At 45.1% G+C, this 22,850-nt stretch overlaps 1 protein-coding gene across 3 annotated transcripts in view; it reads left to right on the top strand.

Moving 5' to 3' along the window:
- The first annotated feature begins 997 nt into the window (after positions 1 to 997).
- Positions 998 to 22,850, top strand: part of LOC121584493 (retinoic acid receptor RXR-alpha-B) — a 44,623-nt gene continuing 22,770 nt past the window's right edge. The window contains exons 1-2 of one of the 3 annotated variants that reach the window (XM_041900392.2): positions 998 to 1,171; positions 6,082 to 6,213. In XM_041900392.2, the coding sequence (XP_041756326.1) occupies positions 1,144 to 1,171; positions 6,082 to 6,213 (160 nt within the window). In that variant the 5' untranslated portion in view covers positions 998 to 1,143. The remainder of the gene's footprint in view (positions 1,172 to 6,081; positions 6,214 to 22,850) is intronic. The other 2 variants (XM_041900390.1, XM_041900391.1) reach the window with 2 other exon arrangements.

Here is a 22,850-nt window from a genome sequence, read left to right as displayed (position 1 = left end):
GATCTAGGGAGGGAGGGGGGAGGGAGGGGTGCAGGTCTGGGGGGAAAGAGGAGGGTTTTCCTTGAAGTGGGAGACAGGGGAAGGAAGTGTGGAGATTTATGGCAGTCTTGTTGGCAAGCTCAGATCTCACTCTCTCAGCTCTCAGCCTGTTGTTTTACCAAATGCTTTTCTAGTTCGTATTCACTGGAAACACTTCACCAAGAAAGTATAGGCTGTCCCTAAGTTTATTGAACATTGAGCATTTTAAAAACATATAACCTCTAAAATGATATACTAGCCAACGGTATTTAAAACAACAATGCAACATTCTTTCCTCTTGCGAAGTTAAATATCATTGTAAAACATTATTTATTTTTTGTTATATACTAGTCCTACGTGAATGTACATAGCCTACTCAATATTGTGTGTAGAGGACAATAAAGTTATTGTACTATGATTAAGCAATAAGGCACGAGGGGGTGTGGTATATGGCCAATATACCATGGCTTATGGCTGTTCTTAGGCACCACGCAGCGCGGAGTAACTGGATACAGCCCTTAGCCGTGGGATATTGGCAATATACCACAAACCCCCGAGGTTCCTTATTGCTATTATATACCAACTTAATTAGAGCAGTTAAAATAAAAGTTTTGTCATACCCGTGGTATACAGTCTGATATACCAGAGCTTTCGGCCAATCAGCATTTAGGGCTCGAACCACCCAGTTTATAATACAATGTAATTGTTATACTGTGAGAGAGCCTACCTTAAACTACCTAACCCATAGAGTCTGGTTGTATTTCTTTTTGTCATCATTTGTCCTATCCATCTTTTACAGTGATGCATTTTTTCATGAGTGAATACAGCGTGGAAAACTAACTCGGAGAGAGTACAACAATAGGCCGTCGCTGATTTTTGAAGCCGTACTGGGAATCCCCCTTGGAAGGTCCCCATCATAGGTTGTTCTAAGCACAGGAGCAATGATAGCAGGCGGAAGGTATTGTGAATCTGAATGCACGTCCTGATTTCACGAAGTCGGCGGTGACATCGCTGGATTTCGACCAAGGCTAGACTGTCACTTTCACTGTCTAGATCATACGTTTGGTTTCTTGATCTGTGATAGGCTGATATTGCTGTTGGGAAGATCCGCTGGTATGAGCTAACATGGATACCAAACCTTTCCTTTCTTTTGGTAAGTTTCATCCGATATAAAATGTGACATTACAATTTGTAATTGCCACTCTTCCTTTGGAAATACTTCTGGAACACTGTTGTTGTGGCATATTTGAAAACATCAGTCAACATGATCTAGAGAAAGTAGCCTAAAAGGCGAGTCGATTATCATTCAAGGAGAAACTTTTATGCGAGATACTTTGAAACCAATTTGTAATACATGATGGTAAGAACAGCTGATGATGATTACAACATAGAGGACACATTGAAACGTTTAAGTAATACAGGCGTGACAGAAGACATCTCAATACAGGACGTCCAATAATTACGCGTGAATATGAGTGTGAATATGAAGATTTGGCAAACTGTATATTGCTTAAGCTAACAATGATCAGCATCTATTTTTTTCAGGCTACCTTTATTTAGATAATCCGTTCAGAAAAATGTACCCTGTTATAATGTATTCTCATTAATTTTCAAAGAAAATTCTCAATAGTTTGAAATATATATATATATATATATATATATATATATATATATATTTAATTCAGAATATTTAGGAAGGTTATTAGCTGGCATTCTGATCCTGCTTTTTGACAGACCCCTCTGGTGAGAAGTTTTTTGTTGTTGCTGCTGTTGTTGAGAGTTGTTCACTCCCCTGCCATCATTTTAGAAACAGTATACACTAGGCTATACTATTTCCCACAAAATATGAACTTCTTCTACATTCTACAAGTACAATATTGTTTGCTCTCCACTATTCTCTTTTGTGTCTATTAATTCAGCTGTTTGTGTGTGTCAGATGTTTTTCTTGAACCCTCGTCCCAGTTGACTGGACAGAGCTGATCTTTCACAGTGTTGCCTACATGGAAGACCATTCCTAGATGGACTCCATGTTATAGCAATTTAACTTTTACAGGCTGCGAGAGCATTAGCTAGATTTCCACCAGGAGGCCATACACCTAGTCCATATCCTCCAAAGTCCATGGTTGTTGATTTTAAAAAAGGAGGCTCCCATTTGTGAGATCAACCTGGAAGGGGGTATTTAGTCAGTCAAGACCCCACCATTTAAAGAGAACAATTCTGTTTTACAGCATGGCAGGTCTGTGTCTGAACTGAAGTTTGGTCCATTGTGAAGGTCTGCGGCTGTGTCTTTTATTTTGTTGAGGTTTAAAGGGGAACTTAATTGCTTTAGGTCAATGTTTCACAGACAACCCCAAGTCCCAGGCCAGTCCGTCTACAAAAACAATGCCAGCACCAGCAGCATGCTCCTCATTGCACTGTAGCCTACAGTATACTCAGAGGGAAACTACAGATGATGGATGGTTTGCTGGTCATTTCAAAATAAGAGCTTGAGATAAGATATCTGAGTTGTGTTTTATCATGGACGTATTTTGTCATGTAGTTTACTGGAAAACTGCACAATGTATGTGATGATCATGATATTGCAAGTGGATTGCAAGTGGCAGTATTGGGAACTCACATTGGAACTTGCCTTCCTGTCTATTTGCAATATTCTGATTTTTTTTGCTCACTGCTCACTGCATTTTGCTTGTGCAATGTCAACCTATGAACAAGAGACAGTTTAACAGCTAGTTGAGGTGATAGATGTGTCTGACATCAGTGCAGTAAGCGTTTCTCTGTCAGTTACTGACTGCACAGTCTAGATGGTTTTCTCCATCTCTGGTAAAAGTGAGTGAGGACCAGCCAGCCTCAGCCGACAGATATTAACCTGGCTGTTCTTCTGTAATGGCCTCAGGATGAAAGCACCTACTGTGGTGATTGGGTATGCTCTGAGATCCCTTGTCAAGATCATGAGCTCAGAGCTTAGTATTTCTACTGGCGCACCTGAGGTTCAGCCAGTGTTGGAATCTGGCTCAGGGAATACGCACTGTACAACAATCAGCTCTGTGTGTGTGTTTGCATGTGTGTGTGTGTGTGTGTGTGTGTGTGTGTGTGTGTGTGTGTGTGTGTGTGTGTGTGTGTGTTGTCAATTGCTTGTGTTCCTGTTTTAGAATTATTGTTATTGTTCCGTATTTACCAAAGACAGTCAAATTGATATACTCTCATGAGGCAGATTTCTTATCCAATGGTGTAAGCTGCTTTGCTACGTATTAACTGTAAATAAGCTGTATTACTGTAAATGAGCTGTATTACTGTAAATGAGCTAACAGCTGCTCCCTAATATTGTACTAGAAGGCAGCTGTAGGGGAAATGTTTTGGCCATGAAATTCATTAATGAGAGGATCAGGAGAGAGGGAAGTTTGAACACTGTGTTTTAAATTATTCTGTGTCTCAGTCTATGTCAAAGGAACTTTGTGTCTTAATTTGATTATTGTTGTTTGGCAACAAAAAACTGTTTAGAAGAGAACATTGTCTCTGTAGTATTGAGAGACTTGTGTCTTACATAAGGCATGACCCAAACCTAGGTTCAGTTTTGCCTTTTATATCATAATTAATAAGATTATATGTACTGGGTGGAACCTGATCCTAGATCAACACTCCTTCCCCGAGATGCCTTGTGTATACGGGTCGGGCCCTGAGGAAGACAGAGAGGGAGGGGCTATTCAGAGCAGAGCTGACTCGAATAATGAGTTGAGGAATAAACCCTGACCATGAAGTTGAACCTGGGGTCAAAAGTTCCCCTGCCTGGATCACATGCTGTGGGGTACAGGCACGCATGCAAACACACACGCACGCGCTTTGCACACATGCACACACCATTTTTGCAAGCTACGTTTAGTTTTCTTCTCTCCCTTTCCACTGTCTTCTCTCCCATGCTGCCTCAGCTCAGATTTCACAGCTTGGATATAGTGCGGGAGGTAGTGGCTATACATAAGAAAAAAAGGTGCTATCTAGAACTGAAAAGCTATCTTTGGCTGTCCCCATAGGAGAAGCCTTTGAAGAACCCTTTTTGGTTCCAGGTAGAACCCTTTTTGGTTCCAGGTAGAACTATTTTGGTTTCCATGAAGAATCCTCTGGGGAAACGGTTTTACATGGAACACAATAAGGTTCTACCTGGAACCAAAAAGGGTTCTACCTGGAACCAAAAAGGGTTCTCCTATGGGGACAGCCGAAGAACCCTTTAGGAACCCTTTTGTCTAAAAGTGTAGATAGTGTAGGTTTAAAGCTGGTGCATGACCTGGTACGTTCAAAGAGATGTATTGTCAGCATCACCAGTTTTGCATGCACTCCATCTTTACTGTGCCAAAGCTACTTTTTATTTTCTATACGATAATTGTTTAAAGATTTTTTATGGGCATACTCATTGTCACTTCTTTCTGATTAGGCCTTCAATCCAGAATATCGGTGCAACGAGCTAACATAGTTTCTCACAATTTTTCGGACGAGGTCATCCAAAAATCCTGAATCTAAACTCGGCTTGTCAACACTTTACTAAGTAAAGCTCAATACATCTGAACTCTCAAAAAGCCTTCCTACAACACATAACACAACACAATAGGTCACTTAGAGAATGGAATCTTGTGAAATGGAAGTGTTGGAGAGTTCTGCTTCCACTCTTCTCTAATGTAGCCTTCAGCTCAACAAAAGGCACTTGAAGGTGACTTCTTATGAAATGGTCACACAACGACAATAGATGACACTGCTGTAGGTCTGTCCCTCCATCCATACTCTAAAGGACTTGTCCAGAGCCTGTTAAGGGCAGATTTTTATGACTTTCTTGATGTATTGAACTGCACTGCTGAACTCTGACCCCCTGGCCTGATTACCTTGGAAACCAAATACAAGTCCAGGCAGGAGGATTCTGTTCCCAGAAAGCCACAACACAAGCAGAGGTCTCGTAAACCTGGCCCTTTAAAAGAAGGAAGCGTTACTGAAATCCATAAAATTAAACAGAATGTTTTACTTAGAGTGTTTTCCTTGTGCGTCTAGAGGCCATTTCAGTAGCATACCCATCATTGATAAGAACATCTCTGAAGTGCTTCCAATCCCTAGAACCCAATAAAAAGGTTACCTTTTTTACCTTTTCTTTTTGTTTTACTGTACCCACAGTGCTTTGTTCTTGTTATATTCTCAATGCATGGACTGAAGGATGTTACTTGAAAAGGACAGCCTATAGGGAGGAGGCCAGAGACCTGGCCAGGATAACAACCTCTCCCTGAACGTGATCAAGACAAAGGAGATGATTGTGGACTACAGGAAAAAAAAGAGGACTGCGCACGCCCCCATTCTCATCGACGAACAGGTTCAAGTTCCTTGGTGTCCACATTACCAACAAACTATCATGGTCCAAACACACCAAGACAGTCGCGAAGAGGGCACGACAAAGCCTATTCCCTCTCAGGAGACAGAAAAGATTTGGCATGGGTCCTCAGATCCTCAAAAAGTTATACAGCTGCACCATCGAGAGCATCCTGACTGGTTGCATCACCGCCTGGTATGGCAACTGCTCGGCCTCCGACCGCAAGGCACTACAGAGGGTAGTGCGTACGGCCCAGTACATCACTGGGGCCAAGCTTCCTGCCGTCCAGGACCTCTATACCAGGTGGTATCAGAGGAAGGCCCTAAAAATTGTCAAAGACTCCAGCCACCCTAGTCATAGACTATTCTCTCTGCTACCGCACGGCAATCAGTACCGTAGCGCCAAGTGTAGGTCCAAAAGGCATCTTAACAGCTTCTACCCCCAAGCCATAAGACTCCTGAACAGCTAATCATGGTTACCCGGACTATTTGCATTTCACTGTAAGGTCTACACCTGTTGTATTCGGCGCATGTGGCAAATAAAATTTGATTTGATTTTAAATATAACTGGCTTATGCCTGATTGAACTTTCCCTTCCACTTTAAGAACTCATCAGCTGTTATGAGATTTCTGTTTTCGTTGTGCATGTGAGCTCTGCTGTGTTCTAAAGAGAGTTCATCATCCACTGGGTTTAATAGTCCTTTCCCATGTGATGTGCCCCTACAGGCTTCCTCAAGAGCCAGTGCTCGGTGGCCCCGCCTCCTCAGCGATGGCACCCGGGGGAGGCGGGCAGCTTGCCCACAGCATGCTCGTGCTTCACAGGCATTTGCCTGCTTCACCAGCACAGGAGACCCATAGGTAACCCCCCTAGCGGCAGGAACACACCTGTGATAAACCCCCTAGCAGGAACACACCTGTGCATCACTTATACACTTTCTGTTTGTCTCACCCATATCAACTCAGATCTTGCACATGGCGGTTATTGTTTTATATACATGTATATGATATAATGTTAAAGGGTGTCTGCATTGGGCATATTTGGTTTCTTATTGTAAATGGTTAATAATGACTATGTAAACATGACTGGAAACGTAATCATTTAATTACTTTACATGGAACTATCAATGAATGCACTGTTAAAATGAAATCAATACAATTTTCCAGAAAAACAACACAAAACACATGACTGGCAGGGTATTCTAGTGAAGCGTGGTGGTATCAACTACCTATATATTTTCAATATTCAACCTCTTGGTGGAAAACATTTATTGTCTTTGCCTGGAAACTGTGTCAACTACGAAAAAAATGTTCCTCTCTAGACATCCCAATGGGCACTGGTTGAATCAATTTATATGAAATTACATTGAACCAACGTGGAATAGATGTTGAATTGACGTCTGTGCCCAGTGGGATGTTACAACACAGCCTGAACTGAGTTCTCTTCCACAGCCCTCACAGTTCCCATCTGGTGTGAAAAAATCCAGTAATTATCTATCATATGCAACTGGTAGAATGTTGATTCAGTAAAACATATTCATCAACATAAATACCTATCTGACATCTAAATAACAGATAAAAACTAGTCATGAGCCTTGATTAGAGTTTAATCTAATCATTGATTTGTTGAACTGTGTTTAAACAGGGTGTACAAACTGCAACGCTTCTATTACCTTGTTATGGTTACGGAGGTGTTCAGTTGCTATGGAAAGTCCCAATGATAACATGCTATCTGCGGTTGAGAATAAAGAATAGAATGATGGGAACCTCCAGAGGGCATGCACAAGACTTTCACACTTCTCTGTGATGTGGTGGGTTGGCATGTCTCACACATAGTCTGGAGACTATTCTATCTCTGAGGACTGAGAATAGTGCAGCAATCCAAACCTGGAAATACTTTTGTCGCCTGAAACCAAACAAAGCCGCAGGGAGAGGAGACTACATTACATGCACATGTATAAAAACTATACGTGAGAAAGGTCTGCACAAACCAGAAGGTTTAATGCAATGTTTCAGTAACTGGGTAATGCAGAATTGGCGAATGGAAGAGATTATCCTGTGGAATGTCTGGGCTGACCTATGATTGGATGGGAGAGGCAGCCAATGGAAGAGGGTTTCTTTCCAGCACTGGGCTTATGTTTTCCTGATGATGAGTGCCGCTGCCTGGGCTATAGTGAAAGAAGACTGGCAGAGCGGGGATAGCTTTGTACATGCCTTCACATGTAGAAAGCTACACATGTTTTCTTAGAGAAACAAATCTTTACAGGAGAGGGAGAAAAGTGATTTTGGGAGACACGTTGTTTCGGCTATATGCATTTAGCAGAGGCTCACCGCCGGTGCTAAATCGTGGCCGCCACTGCAAAAATAAATAAAAAATAATTATCATTATTCTTATTTGTTTATATATAATTTTCAGGATGGTAAATAGTTTTCAGTGTAAACTTAAATGACTAAAACCAGATATAAAGTATGTAGAAAAGATAATGAAGTTATATATTTTTAAATAAGATCATCTTTGAGAACTAACAATCACCAAAATAAAAACCAGACAGTCAGGGAGAATCTAAAATTCAAAACATGGCATGGCATTGTGTCACGCCCTGACATTGAGATCTCTAGTTGAGTTGGTCAGGGTGTGAAATCTAGTTTATGTATTTCTATGTTGGCCGGGTGTGGTTCCCAATCAGAGGCAGCTGTCGGTCGTTGTCTCTGATTGGGGATCATACTTAGGCAGCCATGTTGCCTACCTTAGTTGTGGGATCTTGTTTCTGTTTGGCTTGTTTGATGTTTAGCCTCTTGAAAGGGACCCTGGGCGAAGGAAGAAGCCCAGGCACTAGAGAAAAAACGGCGACTCAAAAGGTCCCGATCACGAAGGAAGCCCGAGAGGCAGCCCCAATAACATTTTGGGGGTGGGGCACACAGGGTGGTTGGTGGAGCAGCAGGAGGCCCTGGAAGGGCTGATTGTGGAGAGGGAGATAGCGATAGAAGAAGCCGCTATGATAGATGCCCTCCAAGACCTGCAGCTCAGTACTCTGAGAGAGGAGACCACCGCCTTACGGGAGCTGTTAGTTAAGAAGGAGCAGGAGCTCTCCCTTCAGAAGGAGGCGCTGCAGGAGGCCCACAGGGAGAAGGAGTCTGTGGATGCATGGAGAGAGGAGCTGGCCAGGCAACAGGAGGAGCTGAGAGAGGAGTTAACCCTCCAGCAGCAGAGAGCTCGGTCCTTAGAGCAGAGGCTGGCGGAGCCAGGTTTAGCAGAGCCAACTCCCCGCACTCGCTTTGAGGAGCGTGTGACCGTGCAGGCACCAGGCTATGCGCTGGCTTTACGCACTGTGCCGCCAGTGCGCCTTCACAGACCGGTACGGCCCGTGCCTGCTCCTCGCACCAAACCAGTGGTGCGTGTCTCCAGTCCAGTACAGCCCGTACCTGCTCCTCGCACCAAACCAGTGGTGCGTGTCCCCAGCTTGGTACGGCCCGTGCCTGCTCCTCGCACCAAACCAATGGTGCGTGTCTCCAGCCCGGTGCGCCCCATACCTGCTCCTCGCACCAAACCAGTGGTGCGTGTCTCCAGTCCGGTACGGCCCGTACCTGCTCCTCGCACCAAACCAGTGGTGCATGTCTCCAGCCCGGTACGGCCCGTACCTGCTCCTCGCACCAAACCAGTGGTGCATGTCTCCAGCCCGGTGCGCCCCGTACCTGCTCCTCGCACCAAACCAGTGGTGCGTGTCTCCAGTCCGGTATGGCGCGTACCTGCTCCTCGCACCAAACCAGTGGTGCGTGTCCCCCGCCTGGTACGGCCGTGCCTGCTCCTCGCACCAAACCAGTGGTGCGTGTCCACAGTCCAGTGATGATCCATGGCACGAAGCCTCCAGTGATGATCCATGGCACGAAATCTCCAGTGATGATCCATGGCACGAAGCCTCCTGTGATGATCCATGGCACGAAGACTCCAGTGATGGTCCATGTCCCGGAGCCAGAGTCCAGCGCCGGTTAGCTGCTACACTCCTGTGCCAGAGCAGTCCGCTCCACCGGAGCCTAGTCCAGCTCCGGTCAGTTGCTCCACTCCAGTGCCAGAGCAGTCCGCTCCACCGGTGCCTAGTCCAGCACCGGTCAGCTGCTCCACTCCAGTGCCAGAGCAGTCCGCTCCACCGGTGCCTAGTCCAGCTCCGGTTATCTGCTCCCTACCAGAGCCGGGCAGTCTGCTTCACCGGTGCCCAGTCCGGGTCCGGTCGTCTACTCTTCCCCCATGCCAGAGCCATCCGCTCCACCGGGGTCCGAGCCGAAGCCAGATGTCAACCCCTCTCCAGGGTCGGGGTCTCCCACACCAGGGTCCATATAGGACTTGGTGCATCGCGGGAGGACTGCTGGGCCGGGACCAGACGTCAGCCCCTCTCCACGGTCGAGGGCTCCCACACCAGGGTCCAGACAGGGCTTGGTGCATTGTGGGAGGACTGAGAGGGGGAGCATCGTGCCGGGGTCCAGACCGGACCGGGCGTGCAAAGGGGAGGCAGGATGGGAGAAGAGTTTACTGCCTACGTCACGTCCGAAGCCGGAGCCGCCACCGAGGCTAGATGCCCACCCGGACCCTCCCCTAATGAGTCAGGTTTTTGCGGCCGGAGTTCGCACCTTTGTTGGGGGGTACTGTCACGCCCTGACATTGAGATCTCTAGTTAAGTTGGTGTAAACTTAAATGACTAAAACCAGATATAAAGTATGTAGAAAAGATAATGGAGTTATATATTTTTAAATAAGATCATATTTGAGAACTAACAATCACCAAAATAAAAACGAGACAGTCAGGGAGAAACTAAAATTCAAAACATGGCATGGCATTGTGTCACGCCCTGACATTGAGCTCTCTAGTTGAGTTGGTCAGGGTGTGAAATCTAGTTTATATATTTCTATGTTGGCCGGGTATGGTTCCCAATCAGAGGCAGCTGTCGGTCGTTGTCTCTGATTGGGGATCATACTTAGGCAGCCATGTTGCCTACCTTAGTTATCTTGTTTCTGTTTGGCTTGTTTGATGTTTAGCCTCTTTAACTTCACGTTCTGTTGGATTTTGTTATTTTGTCTGTGTTTATTAAAATAAATGACTATGTACGCATACCACGCTGCACCTTGGTCCGATCCTTTATACAACGAACGTGACACATTGGGCCCCCATTGATTTAGTTATAATGTTTGAGTCACTCAGATGGCAAAATGTGTTTAAAACTGCAAATTGTCTCTCAGCCCCATGGCAAAATGTGTAGAATTGCAGGAAATTAGCTTTGAAATTGACATTTTTCTTTCAGCCCCATGACAAAATGTGTAGAATTGCAGGAAACTAGCTTTAAAACTGTAAAATGTTCTCTCCGCCCTATGGCAAAATGTGTAGAATTGCAGGAAATTAGCTTTAAAAAAATGAGCATTTTGTCTCTGCGGCAAAGAGGGCCTCTAAAACCGCAGCATTGCCCCCCCGTCCCCCGTCCCCGTCCCCCACGCTAACGTTTCCTAGGGAAAACACAGAGACAAGTGTATGTGGTATAGGCGGCATATAACAATAGATGTTCTATTGAATTATGTGGGTACAACAACAATTACAGTACAACGTCCCTCTTTAGACTGCTATGGTGATGTCAGGGGGTCCAGTTTTGTGTAGTAGTGTCTGTCTGTGCTGCTTACAGCAGAGGATGGTTGGAGAGATGCCAATGCAGTGGAGAAGCCTATACTGTATCTATCCCAGATCTTTATCAGACTCATGTTCATTAGGGCACACAACTTATTTTATTTTGTTCTTACTGTTTTGCAACATTTTCAGGTAGTCCTAGGAGTCATTAGGGATGAATCATGTCACAGTTAAGCTCAATCTCTCCACTCAAATGATATCTCATTCCAAACCCATTCACTGGCTGCCATCTCTCCCTTTTAGTAAATTATTCTACGAAATTGGTTGTTTATTCAAACTTCTGGATAAACAAATTTAGGATAAACACATTTCTGCCATGCCCATGTCCTTTTGGGGCGATTATTTTGTTGTTGTTGAACAGATCATTAAAACCCCCATGCAGTCTTTGTAATTGTAATAAATCACTGTGTGTGTTTGTTTAATGAAAATAACTCCAAAATCATTTTTTTGCATTTATTTCCCTGAGCCTCCTTTGGCCTTTGAAATGCCCAGTCTGATCGTGTGGTCATTAGGAAACAAATGTGAAGATATTTACATACACAGCCCTGATTGGCTGATAGGATGGTCTAGAGCACACCCCTTACCCAGATGAACAGATATTGGTCTAATATAATCAGATCACATTGTGATGGCATGATGTGGGCCCAAAACATTTTTATACAATTTTTTTATGGACAAATCATGATTTTAACTGCACTGCCTCTTTAATTACTTGCTTTCATAATTTGAGGTATTATGTTGTATGGTATATATTTCTAAATGTTGTCCTCCCGGTTCCCACGACTCAATCAGAATAACTGCTTAAAAACTGATAGTTGATTTATATCTGTTTTCAACAGGGATGTGTTTCAATCTGTGGATGTGTATACAGTATATCTGTTTGTGTATGTCCTTATTGCAAATGTATTTTAGCAACTGCCAGAAAGCACAGTTGAGGAAAGGAGAGGAGAGGACTTGAGAGGGAGGATGGGAGGAAAGGAGAGGAGAGGACTTGAGAGGGACGATGGGATGAGAGGAGAGGAGAGGACTTGAGAGGGAGGATGGGGTGAGAGGAGAGGAGAGGACTTGAGAGGGAGGATGGGATGAGAGGAGAGGAGAGGACTTGAGAGGGAGGATGGGATGAGAGGAGAGGAGAGGACTTGAGAGGAAGGATGGGATGAGAGGAGAGGAGAGGACTTGAGAGGGAGGATGGGATGAGAGGAGAGAAAAAGAGAGATTGGGAGGATGGGAGGAGAGGAGGTCAGATTTGAAGCCATGGCCATGGTTACCATCACAGATCACAGACCGGGCTGAGGCTCAGCGCCAATCCTGTGATGGCAGGGGGCTGCATAGGACAGTCAGTATGGATGCTATGTGTTGTTTTGGATCTGTGATGCAATGCCAGCCGCCCCATTTGCTCATTAACAAGCTGGCAGCATCAAGTGTGCGTTAATTGGAATTCCCCTCTCTATGGATGTGTGTTGTTGACCTCCTCCTATAGACCTACACTGAACAAAAATATCAACGCAACATGCAACAATTTCAAAGATTTTACTGAGTTACAGTTCCTATAAGGAAATCAGTCAATTGAAATACATTGATTAGGCCCTAATCTATGGATTTCACATGACTGGGAATACAGATAAAAAAATAGGTAGGGGCATTGATCAGAAAACGAGTCAGTATCTGGTGTGACCGCCATTTGCCTTATTCAGTGCGACACATCTCCTTCGCATAGAGTTGATCAGGTTGTTGATTGTGGTCTGTGGAATGTTGTCCCACTCCTCTTCAATGGCTATGCGAAGTTGCTGGATATTGGTGGGAACTGGAACACGCTGTCGTATACGTCTATCCAGAGCATCCCAAACATGCTCAACGGGTGACTGGTGAGTGTGTGACTGTCTGGTGAGTGTGCAGGCCATGGAAGAACTGGGACATTTTCAGCTTCCAGGAATTGTGTACAGATCCTTGCGACATAGGGCCGTGCACTATCATGCTGAAACATGAGGTCATGGTGGCGGATGAATGGCACGACAATGGGCCTCAGGAAATTGCCATCGATAAAATACAATTGTGTTCATTGTCCGTAGCTTATGCCTGCCCATACCATAACCCCACCGCCACCATGGGGCACTATGTTCACAACGTTGACATCAGCAAACTGTTCGCCCACACGCCATCTGCCCAGTACAGTTGAAATTGGGATTCATCCATGAAGAGCACACTTCTCCAGCGTGCCAATGGCCATCGAAGGTGAGCATTTGCCCATTGAAGTCGGTTACAACGCCTAACTGCAGTCAGGTAAAGACCCTGGTGAGGACGACGAGCACGCAGATGAGCTTCCCTTAGACGGTTTCTAACAGTTTGTGCAGAAATTATTTGGTTGTGCAAACCCGCAGTTTCATCATCTTTCCGGGTGGCTGGTCTCAGACGATCCCGCAGGTGAAGATGCCGGATGTGGAGGTCCTGGGCTGGCGTGGTTACAAGTGGTCTACGGTTGTGAGGCCGGTTGGACGTACATTCTTAGAAAAAAATATTCCTAAAGGGTTCTTTGGTTGTCCCCATAGGAGAACCCTTTTTGGTTCCAGGGATAACCCTTTTTGGTTCCAGGTAGAACCCTCTGCGGAAAGGGTTCTATGTGGAACCCCAAAAAGTTATAATTGGAACTAAAGGGGTTCTACGTAGAACCAAAATGGGTTCTTCAAAGGGTTCTCCTATGGGCACAGCCAAATAACCCTTTTAGCTTCTAGATAGCACCTTTTTTTCTGAGTGTACTGACAAATTCTCTAGAATGACGTTGGAGGCGGCTTATGGTAGAGAAAATCTCTGGCAACAGCTCTGGTGGACATTCCTGCAGTAAGCTTTCCAATTGCACACTCCCTCAAAACTTGAGACATATGTGTAATTGTGTTGTGTCACAAAACTGCACATTTTAGAGTGGCCTTTTATGGTCCCCAGCACAAGGTGCACCTATGTAATGATCATGCTGTTTAATCAGCTTCTTGATATGCCACACCTGTCAGGTGGATGGATTATCTTGGAAAATGAGAAATGCTCACTAACAGGGATTTAAACAAATTTGTGCACAACATTTTAGAGAAATGTGCTTTTTGTGCGTATGGAACATTTCTGGGATCTTTTATTTCAGCTCATGAAACATGGATACCAACACTTTACATGTTGCGTTTATATTTTTGTTCAGTGTAGATTAGTGGCACTATAGTGGCAGTACTGAAGACTACTGTATGGTTTTGAAAGTAGGTTTTTTCTTCTGCTAGGTGTAGGTGTGATTGTATGGGTGTAAATACAGTATGTGACTCCATGTCCGTATAATGGAGGCAGGTGTTAAGGACACTCTCCCACATCACACCCACAGAGTGGCCTAGTGAAAATACATTTGGACTGACCGGAAGTTAGTAACAATGACAGTAATGCGAACATTTAGTAGATTTCCCTCACAACTCCCTTCAAATGTTGTTTGATGGTTGCCACAGGCTTATGTTGTGGACCCCAGGAAGAGTAGCTGCTGCTACAGCAACAGCTACTGAGGATCCTCATAAAATACTAAAATGTTCTTGACATCACATGAGCTAGAAGATGTTCAGATACTGTACTGAGCTGTACACTGGGAGACAGGAATGAATGCTTTCTATAGGGATTTTCTTTCATTTTAAGCTTATTGAACACACACATCAGGGAAATTGCCTTTAAAATAGGGCTGTGAATTGCCAGGGATCTCACGATATGATATTATTATGATACTTAGGTACCAATACGATATCTATTGCGATTCTCACAATTCTATATGTATTGCGATTAGATACTGTGTTTGTATTGCGATTCGATGTTCCGAACATATTGCTCACCAAATGTCTGCTGCAGAGGGAAATAGAGAGAGCCATTAGAAAACAGAATGGAAATAAAAGTGCTGAAAACAAATTGGCCCCCTATTTAAAAAGAAGGTAGAGAGCAATCTATAAAGGAAAAATACTGGAGTTTTGGTGCAGGTACAGCAAACTAGCGCAAAAATAATATTGTGATATTGTCAAAACAATTCGATACGATACGGTATATCGCAAAAATAATATCCCGATATGTAACCGTATCGATTTTCCCCACATCATTACTTTAAAAGTAATGTCCAGTGGGATGTCGGCGTATTACGGTTTGTTTGAATCCCAGCCTAGACTATACTAAAGAAGACAGCACTCTCCTTCCCTTCATCCCTCCTAGAATAGCGCATAGCCCGAAGTCCTGGATGCACATTGAAATGAAGTCATAAATTCCTCAACATAGTGTAAACATTAAAATAACAAGACTTGGCATAAATAATTAAATCAAATCTGTGGACTCAGTGACTACATTTTATTTACTGGTGATCCAGAATGCATAGTTGCCATTTTATTTATTCTTTATTTAACTAGGCAAGTCAGTTAAGAACAAATTCTTATTTACAATGACGGCCTACACCGGCCAAACCCAGACGACGGTGGGCCAATTGTGCGCCGCCCTATGGGACTCCCAATCACGGCCGGTTGTGATACAGCCTGGAATTGAACCAGGGGGTCTGTAGTGACACCTCAAGGACTGAGATGCAGTGCCTTAGACCACTGCGCCACTCGGAAGCCATGGGATCCATCTGCCCATATTATACTGTATCTCTAATGACATCAATGTTAGAGGAAAGTAGTATTAGACAATCACAGCATTGAATCTGTATTGTAGTGCAATTTCTCTCAAATAGTGGTCATTAGATATGTTGCAGTTGTTCCAATTATATGAAGGTTTTAGTTTAACTTACAGTTGGTCCCACCATTGCCTTCCAACCCTGACTCTCTGTTTGCCTACCCAGGTTTATGTGTGTGTGCATGTCCTGGTAGCCTAGCGGTTAGAGCGTTGTGCCAGTAACCAAAAGGTGTTTGGTTTGAATACCCAAGCTGATAATGTGAAAAATCTGTTGATGTGCCCTTGAGCAAGGCACTTAACCCCAATTTGCTCCAGGGGTGCTGTACTACTATGGCTGAGCCTGTAAAATTGCACTGCACCTATCCAGTGTATGTAATAACTTATTTTTATTTACCTGTGCCTACATAGAGTAGTGCTGAGTGCAGGCCTATGCTGGACAGACCTGAGTTCAAATAGTAGTAGTATTTTTCAAATTGGTTGAGAGTTTGATTGAGCCTACCTGTAAGTGCCAGATGTGCAGTCTTTGCACTTTTGGGACTTTTCCATTGGTTCCATTTTGTCAGGCAAGCGTAACTGAAGTATTTGAGAAGGAAACTAATGCTATTTGAAGCCAGCTGTGATGCTGGCATAGAGCCAGGGCAGTGCCATAGGGGAATGAATACAGAGATGGAGAATAGGATCCAGTTCCTGCACTGCTAGGCATTCACAGGGTCTCACAGATCCAGCTCCACATCTCCCACAATGAATAACTGGGGAATGTAGTGAGGGTGGGAAACCCAGCCCAAACCTGTCTGTCACACATGGGCACCATGCCAAGCTGGACAACTCAAACCAACCACAGAATTCTCACAGAAGGACACTCCCAGTCACATAACACTCTAACTAAAAAGTACAATGGACACTCTAGCTTGTAAACTCTCTTACCACAGCGATTTATGTGGCCAAAGTCCATGTTGACACAAATGACATTTATGCTGTTTGCTATTTGTCTACCCATTTTTTATTGGTTTTGTAAAGCTTGTGTATTTTTTAATGTTGGTGTGTATTGCATTTGTGCCATGGATTTAACAAATGTAACAGAGCCTATAGGGATTGCCCTCTTGTTGACGTTTCTATTTGATAGATTGTAATATCAATTGGTTTGGATTGGTTTGTTTTTGCAGTACAAATTGTGGTTTTATTAACTACAGGCCAAATTGATACTCCCTCATAGTGCGAGTGTATGTAATAAATGTGTCAATAATATTTATTGTTGTATGATTACACACACAAATGTATATACAGTTCAAGTTGGAAGTTTACATACACCTTAGTCAAATAAATTTAAACTCTGTTTTTCACAATTCTTTACATTTAATCCTAGTAAAAATTCCCTGTCTTAGGTCAGTTAGGATCACCACCTTATTTTAAGAATGTGAAATGTCAGAATAATAGTAGAGAGAATGATTTATTTCAGATTTTATTTCTTTCATCACATTCCCAGTGGGTCAGAAGTTTACATACACTCAATTAGTATTTGGTAGCATTGCCTTTAAATTGTTTAACTTGGGTCAAACGTTTCAGGTAGCCTTCCACAAGCTTCCCACAATAAGTTGTGTGAATGTTGACCCATTCCTCCTGACAGAGCTAGTGTAACTGAGTCCGGTTTGTAGGCCTCCTTGCTCACACACACTTTTTAAGTTCTGCCCACAGAATTTCTATAGGATTGAGGTCAGGGCTTTGTGATGGCCACTCCAATACCTTGACTTTGTTGTCCTTTAGCCATTTTGCCACAACTTTGGAAGTATGCTTGGGGTCATTGTCCATTTGGAAGATCCATTTGCGACCAAACTTTACCTTCCTGACAGATGTCTTGAGATGTTGCTTCAATATATCCACATCATTTTCCTTCCTCATGATGCCATCTATTTTGTGAAGTGCACCAGTCCCTCCTGCAGCAAAGCACCACCACACCATGATGCTGCCACCCCCGTGCTTCACGGTTGGGATCGTGTTCTTCAGCTTGCAAGCTACCCCCTTTTTCCTCCAAACATAACAATGGTCATTATGGCCAAACAGTTCAATTTTTGTTTCATCAGACATTTACATTACATTTACATTTACATCATTTAGCAGACGCTCTTATCCAGAGCGACTTACACATTTTGGGGGGGTGTGGTGGGGTAACGGGGGGTAGAAGTAATCCTTCTACCCCCCCCTTACCCCACCCCCCAAAAAAAAACATTGTAAAGTGGGTATCCCACTGGCTATAAGGTGAATGCACCAATTTGTAAGTCGCTCTGGATAAGAGCGTCTGCTAAATGACGTAAATGTAAATGTAGAAGGGTTACTTTATCCTATCCCAGCTATTCCTTAAGAGGTGTGGTTTCAAGTGTCTCTGGAAGGTGGTGAGTGACTCCGTTGTCCTGGCGTCGTGAGGGAGCTTGTTCCACCATTGGGGTGCCAGAGCAGCGAACAGTTTTGACTGGGCTGAGCGGGAACTGTGCTTCCGCAGAGGTAGGGGGGCCAGCAGGCCAGAGGTGGATGAACGCAATGCCCTCGTTTGGGTGTAGGGACTGATCAGAGCCTGAAGGTACGAAGGTGCCGTTCCCCTCACAGCTCCGTAGGCAAGCACGATGGTGTTGTAGCAGATGCGAGCTTCAACTGGAAGCCAGTGGAGTGTGCGGAGGAGCGGGGTGACGTGAGAGAACTTGGGAAGGTTGAACACCAGACGGGCTGTGGCATTCTGGATGAGTTGTAGGGGTTTAATGGCACAGGCAGGGCGCCCAGCCAACAGCGAGTTGCAGTAATCCAGACGGGAGATGACAAGTGCCTGGATTAGGACCTGTGCCGCTTCCTGTGTAAGGCAGGGTCGTACTCTCCGAATGTTGTAGAGCATGAACCTACAGGATCGGGTCACCGCCTTGATGTTAGCGGAGAACGACAGGGTGTTGTCCAGGGTCACGCCAAGGCTCTTCGCACTCTGGGAGGAGGACACAATGGAGTTGTCAACCGTGATGGTGAGATCATAGAACGGGCAGTCCTTCCCCGGGAGGAAGAGCAGCTCCGTCTTGCCGAGGTTCAGCTTGAGGTGGTGATCCGTCATCCACACTGATATGTCTGCCAGACATGCAGAGATGCGATTCACCACCTGGTTATCAGAAGGGGAAAGGAGAAGATTAGTTGTGTGTCGTCTGCATAGCAATGATAGGAGAGGCCATGTGAGGATATGACAGAGCCAAGTGACTTGGTGTATAGCGAGAATAGGAGAGGGCCTAGAACTGAGCCTTGGGGGACACCAGTGGTGAGAGCACGTGGTGCGGAGACAGATTCTCGCCACGCCACTTGGTAGGAGCGACCGGTCAGGTAGGACGCAATCCAAGAGTGAGCCGCGCCGGAGATGCCCAACTCGGAGAGGGTGGAGAGGAGGATCTGATGGTTCACAGTATCAAAGGCAGGACAAGAGCAGAGGAGAGAGAGTTAGCTTTAGCAGTGCGGAGAGCCTCCGTGACACAGAGAAGAGCAGTCTCAGTTGAATGACCAGTCTTGAAACCTGACTGGTTTGGATCAAGAAGGTCATTCTGAGAGAGATAGCAAGAGAGTTGGCTAAAGACGGCACGCTCAAGAGTTTTGGAGAGAAAAGAAAGAAGGGATACTGGTCTGTAGTTGTTGACATCAGAGGGATCGAGTGTTGGTTTTTTGAGAAGGGGTGCAACTCTCGCTCTCTTGAAGACGGAAGGGACATAGCCAGCGGTCAAGGATGTGTTGATGAGCGAGGTGAGGTAAGGGAGAAGGTCACCGGAGATGGTCTGGAGAAGAGAGGAGGGGATAGGGTCAAGCGGGCAGGTTGTTGGGCGGCCGGCCATCACAAGTCGCAAGATTTCATCTGGAGAGAGAGGGGAGAAAGAAGTCAAAGCATAGGGTAGGGCAGTGTGAGCAGGACCAGCAGTGTCATTTGACTTAACAAACGAGGATCGGATGTCGTCAAACTTCTTTTTAAATTGGTTGACGAAGTCATCCACAGAGAGGGAGTGGGGGGAGGAGGAGGAGGATTCAGCAGGGAGGAGAAGGTGGCAAAGAGCTTCCTTGGGTTAGAGGCAGATGCTTGGAATTTAGAGTGGTAGAAAGTGGTTTTAGCAGCAGAAAAAGAGGAAGAAAATGTAGAGAGGAGGGAGTGAAAAGATGTCAGGTCCGCAGGGAGTCTAGTTTTCCTCCATTTCCGCTCGGCTGCCCGGAGCCCTGTTCTGTGAGCTCGTAATGAGTCATCAAGACACGGAGCAGGAGGCGAGGACCGAGCCGGCCGGGAGGATAGGGGACATAGAGAGTCAAAGGATGCAGAAAGGGAGGAGAGGAGGGTTGAGGAGGTAGAATCAGGAGATTGGCGGGAGAAGGATTGAGCAGAGGGAAGAGATGATAGGATGGAAGAGGAGAGAGTAGCGGGAGAGAGAGAGCGAAGGTTGCGATGGCGCACTACCATCTGAGTAGGGGCAGAGTGAGTAGTGTTGGAGGAGTGCGAGAGAGAAAAGGATACAAAGTAGTGGTCGGAGACATGGAGGGGAGTTGCAGTGAGATTAGTAGAAGAACAGCATCTAGTAAAGATGAGGTCAAGCGTATTGCCTGCCTTGTGAGTAGGGGGGGACGGTGAGAGGGTGAGGTCAAAAGAGGAGAGGAGTGGAAAGAAGGAGGCAGAGAGAATAAGTCAAAGGTAGACGTAGGGAGGTTGAAGTCACCCAGAACTGTGAGGGGTGAGCCATCCTCAGGAAAGGAACTTATCAAGGCGTCAAGCTCATTGATGAACTCTCCAAGGGAACTTGGAGGGCGATAAATGACAAGGATGTTAAGCTTGAATGGGCTAGTGACTGTGACAGCATGGAATTCAAATGAGGATATAGACAGATGGGTCAGGGGAAAAGAGAGAATGTCCACTTGGGAGAGATGAGGATTCCTGAGCCACCACCCCGCTGACCAGATGCTCTCAGGGTATGCGAGAACACATGGTCAGACGAGGAGAGAGCAGTAGGAGTAGCAGTGTTTTCAGTGGTAATCCATGTTTCCGTCAGCGCCAAGAAGTCGGGGGACTGGAGGGTAGCATAGGCTGAGATAAACTCTGCCTTGTTGGCCGCAGAACGGCAGTTCCAGAGGCTGCCGGAGACCTGGAACTCCACGTGGGTGGTGCATGCAGGGACCACCAGGTTAGAGAGGCAGCAGCCACGTGGTGTGAGGCGTTTGTATAGCCTGTGCGGAGAGGAGAGAACAGGGATAGACAGAGGCATAGTTGACAGGCTACAGAAAATGGCTACAATAATGCAAAGGAGATCGGAATGAAATGAACTAAACATCTGGGAAAGCGAGAGAGCGGGGCCTCCCTCACTTACGTTTCACTGAAACACCCAAATATAACTCTCCCAACTTCCACCTCAGAAACTATAATTGTTGTAAACTACAGCGGTTCAATGTTTTCTAGGAATAGACTAACTTAGTTTATTCAGCTAGCTAACTTGGTACAGTATTCTTCCGTGAAAACCGTCCAGGGCACTTAGTCACATGACGCCACAGCCAACTAGCATGCCGGACTCCAACAACACAGTTTAGCACCAATACTCGGCCACAACAAACCACCAGTGTGTCAACACGCCAAGCAGATCATTCGTGTCCGTGTGTAACGTTGTGGGTTAGTCCCGACAACATGAGCGAGTCCGTCGTCAACTTATTCAGCCAGTTAGTTAGCTAGAATAGTTAGCATACTAGCTAGCCATTGCTTTCTGCCAACGAAGAAACCCCTCCTCCCACGGCACGAACACACAGAGAGAGCCAAGCTAACGTTAACTAGTCACCCATGTCCCGAATTCCTTGAACGACTCTGGCTACCAGTATGTAAAAACAAAACACAAATGTAGGTTATAACTTACACCTAGCAGCTACTGTTAGCTAGCCAAGTGCAAAGCTAGCCACTGAATTGACTCAGCCAGTTCGCGTCTGTTCGCTAGGTCGTTCCAGCTACTGTTTAGTAGCTATCCAGGTAGCAACAATCTAGCTACATTTCAAGCACAGTAGCCACTTACTACCTAACGTTAACACTTCAGAAAATGAGGTTAGAAAAACTGCTGAATGGTAGGCATTATTGTATGTAATTATTGTAGGCAGCTAGCTGGCGTAATTACAGGTACTCTCAGGCGTGAAACAACTACAGTGGGGAAAAAAAGTATTTAGTCAGCCACCAATTGTGCAAGTTCTCCCACTTAAAAAGATGAGAGAGGCCTGTAATTTTCATCATAGGTACACGTCAACTATGACAGACAAATTTAGAAAACAAAATCCAGAAAATCACATTGTAGGATTTTTTATGAATTTATTTGCAAATTATGGTGGAAAATAAGTATTTGGTCACCTACAAACAAGCAAGATTTCTGGCTCTCACAGACCTGTAACTTCTTCTTTAAGAGGCTCCTCTGTCCTCCACTCGTTACCTGTATTAATGGCACCTGTTTGAACTTGTTATCAGTATAAAAGACACCTGTCCACAACCTCAAACAGTCACACTCCAAACTCCACTATGGCCAAGACCAAAGAGCTGTCAAAGGACACCAGAAACAAAATTGTAGACCTGCAACAGGCTGGGAAGACTGAATCTGCAATAGGTAAGCAGCTTGGTTTGAAGAAATCAACTGTGGGAGCAATTATTAGGAAATGGAAGACATACAAGACCACTGATAATCTCCCTCGATCTGAGGCTCCACGCAAGATCTCACCCCGTGGGGTCAAAATGATCACAAGAACGGTGAGCAAAAATCCCAGAACCACACGGGGGGACCTAGTGAATGACCTGCAGAGAGCTGGGACCAAAGTAACAAAGCCTACCATCAGTAACACACTATGCCACCAGGGACTCAAATCCTGCTGCGCCAGACGTGTCTCCCTGCTTAAGCCAGTACATGTCCAGGCCCGTCTGAAGTGTGCTAGAGTGCATTTGGATGATCCAGAAGAGGATTGGGAGAATGTCATATGGTCAGATGAAACCAAAATATAACTTTTTGGTAAAAACTCAACTCGTCGTGTTTGGAGGACAAAGAATGCTGAGTTGCATCCAAAGAACACCATACCTACTGTGAAGCATGGGGGTGGAAACATCATGCTTTGGGGCTGTTTTTCTGCAAAGGGACCAGGACGACTGATCCGTGTAAAGGAAAGA

This window comes from Coregonus clupeaformis, chromosome 16 (genome assembly GCF_020615455.1).
Source record: "Coregonus clupeaformis isolate EN_2021a chromosome 16, ASM2061545v1, whole genome shotgun sequence".
NCBI classification, from domain to species: domain Eukaryota; kingdom Metazoa; phylum Chordata; class Actinopteri; order Salmoniformes; family Salmonidae; genus Coregonus; species Coregonus clupeaformis.
Note: the sequence above shows the minus strand (reverse complement) of the source record. Positions and strands in the feature narration are given on the sequence as shown.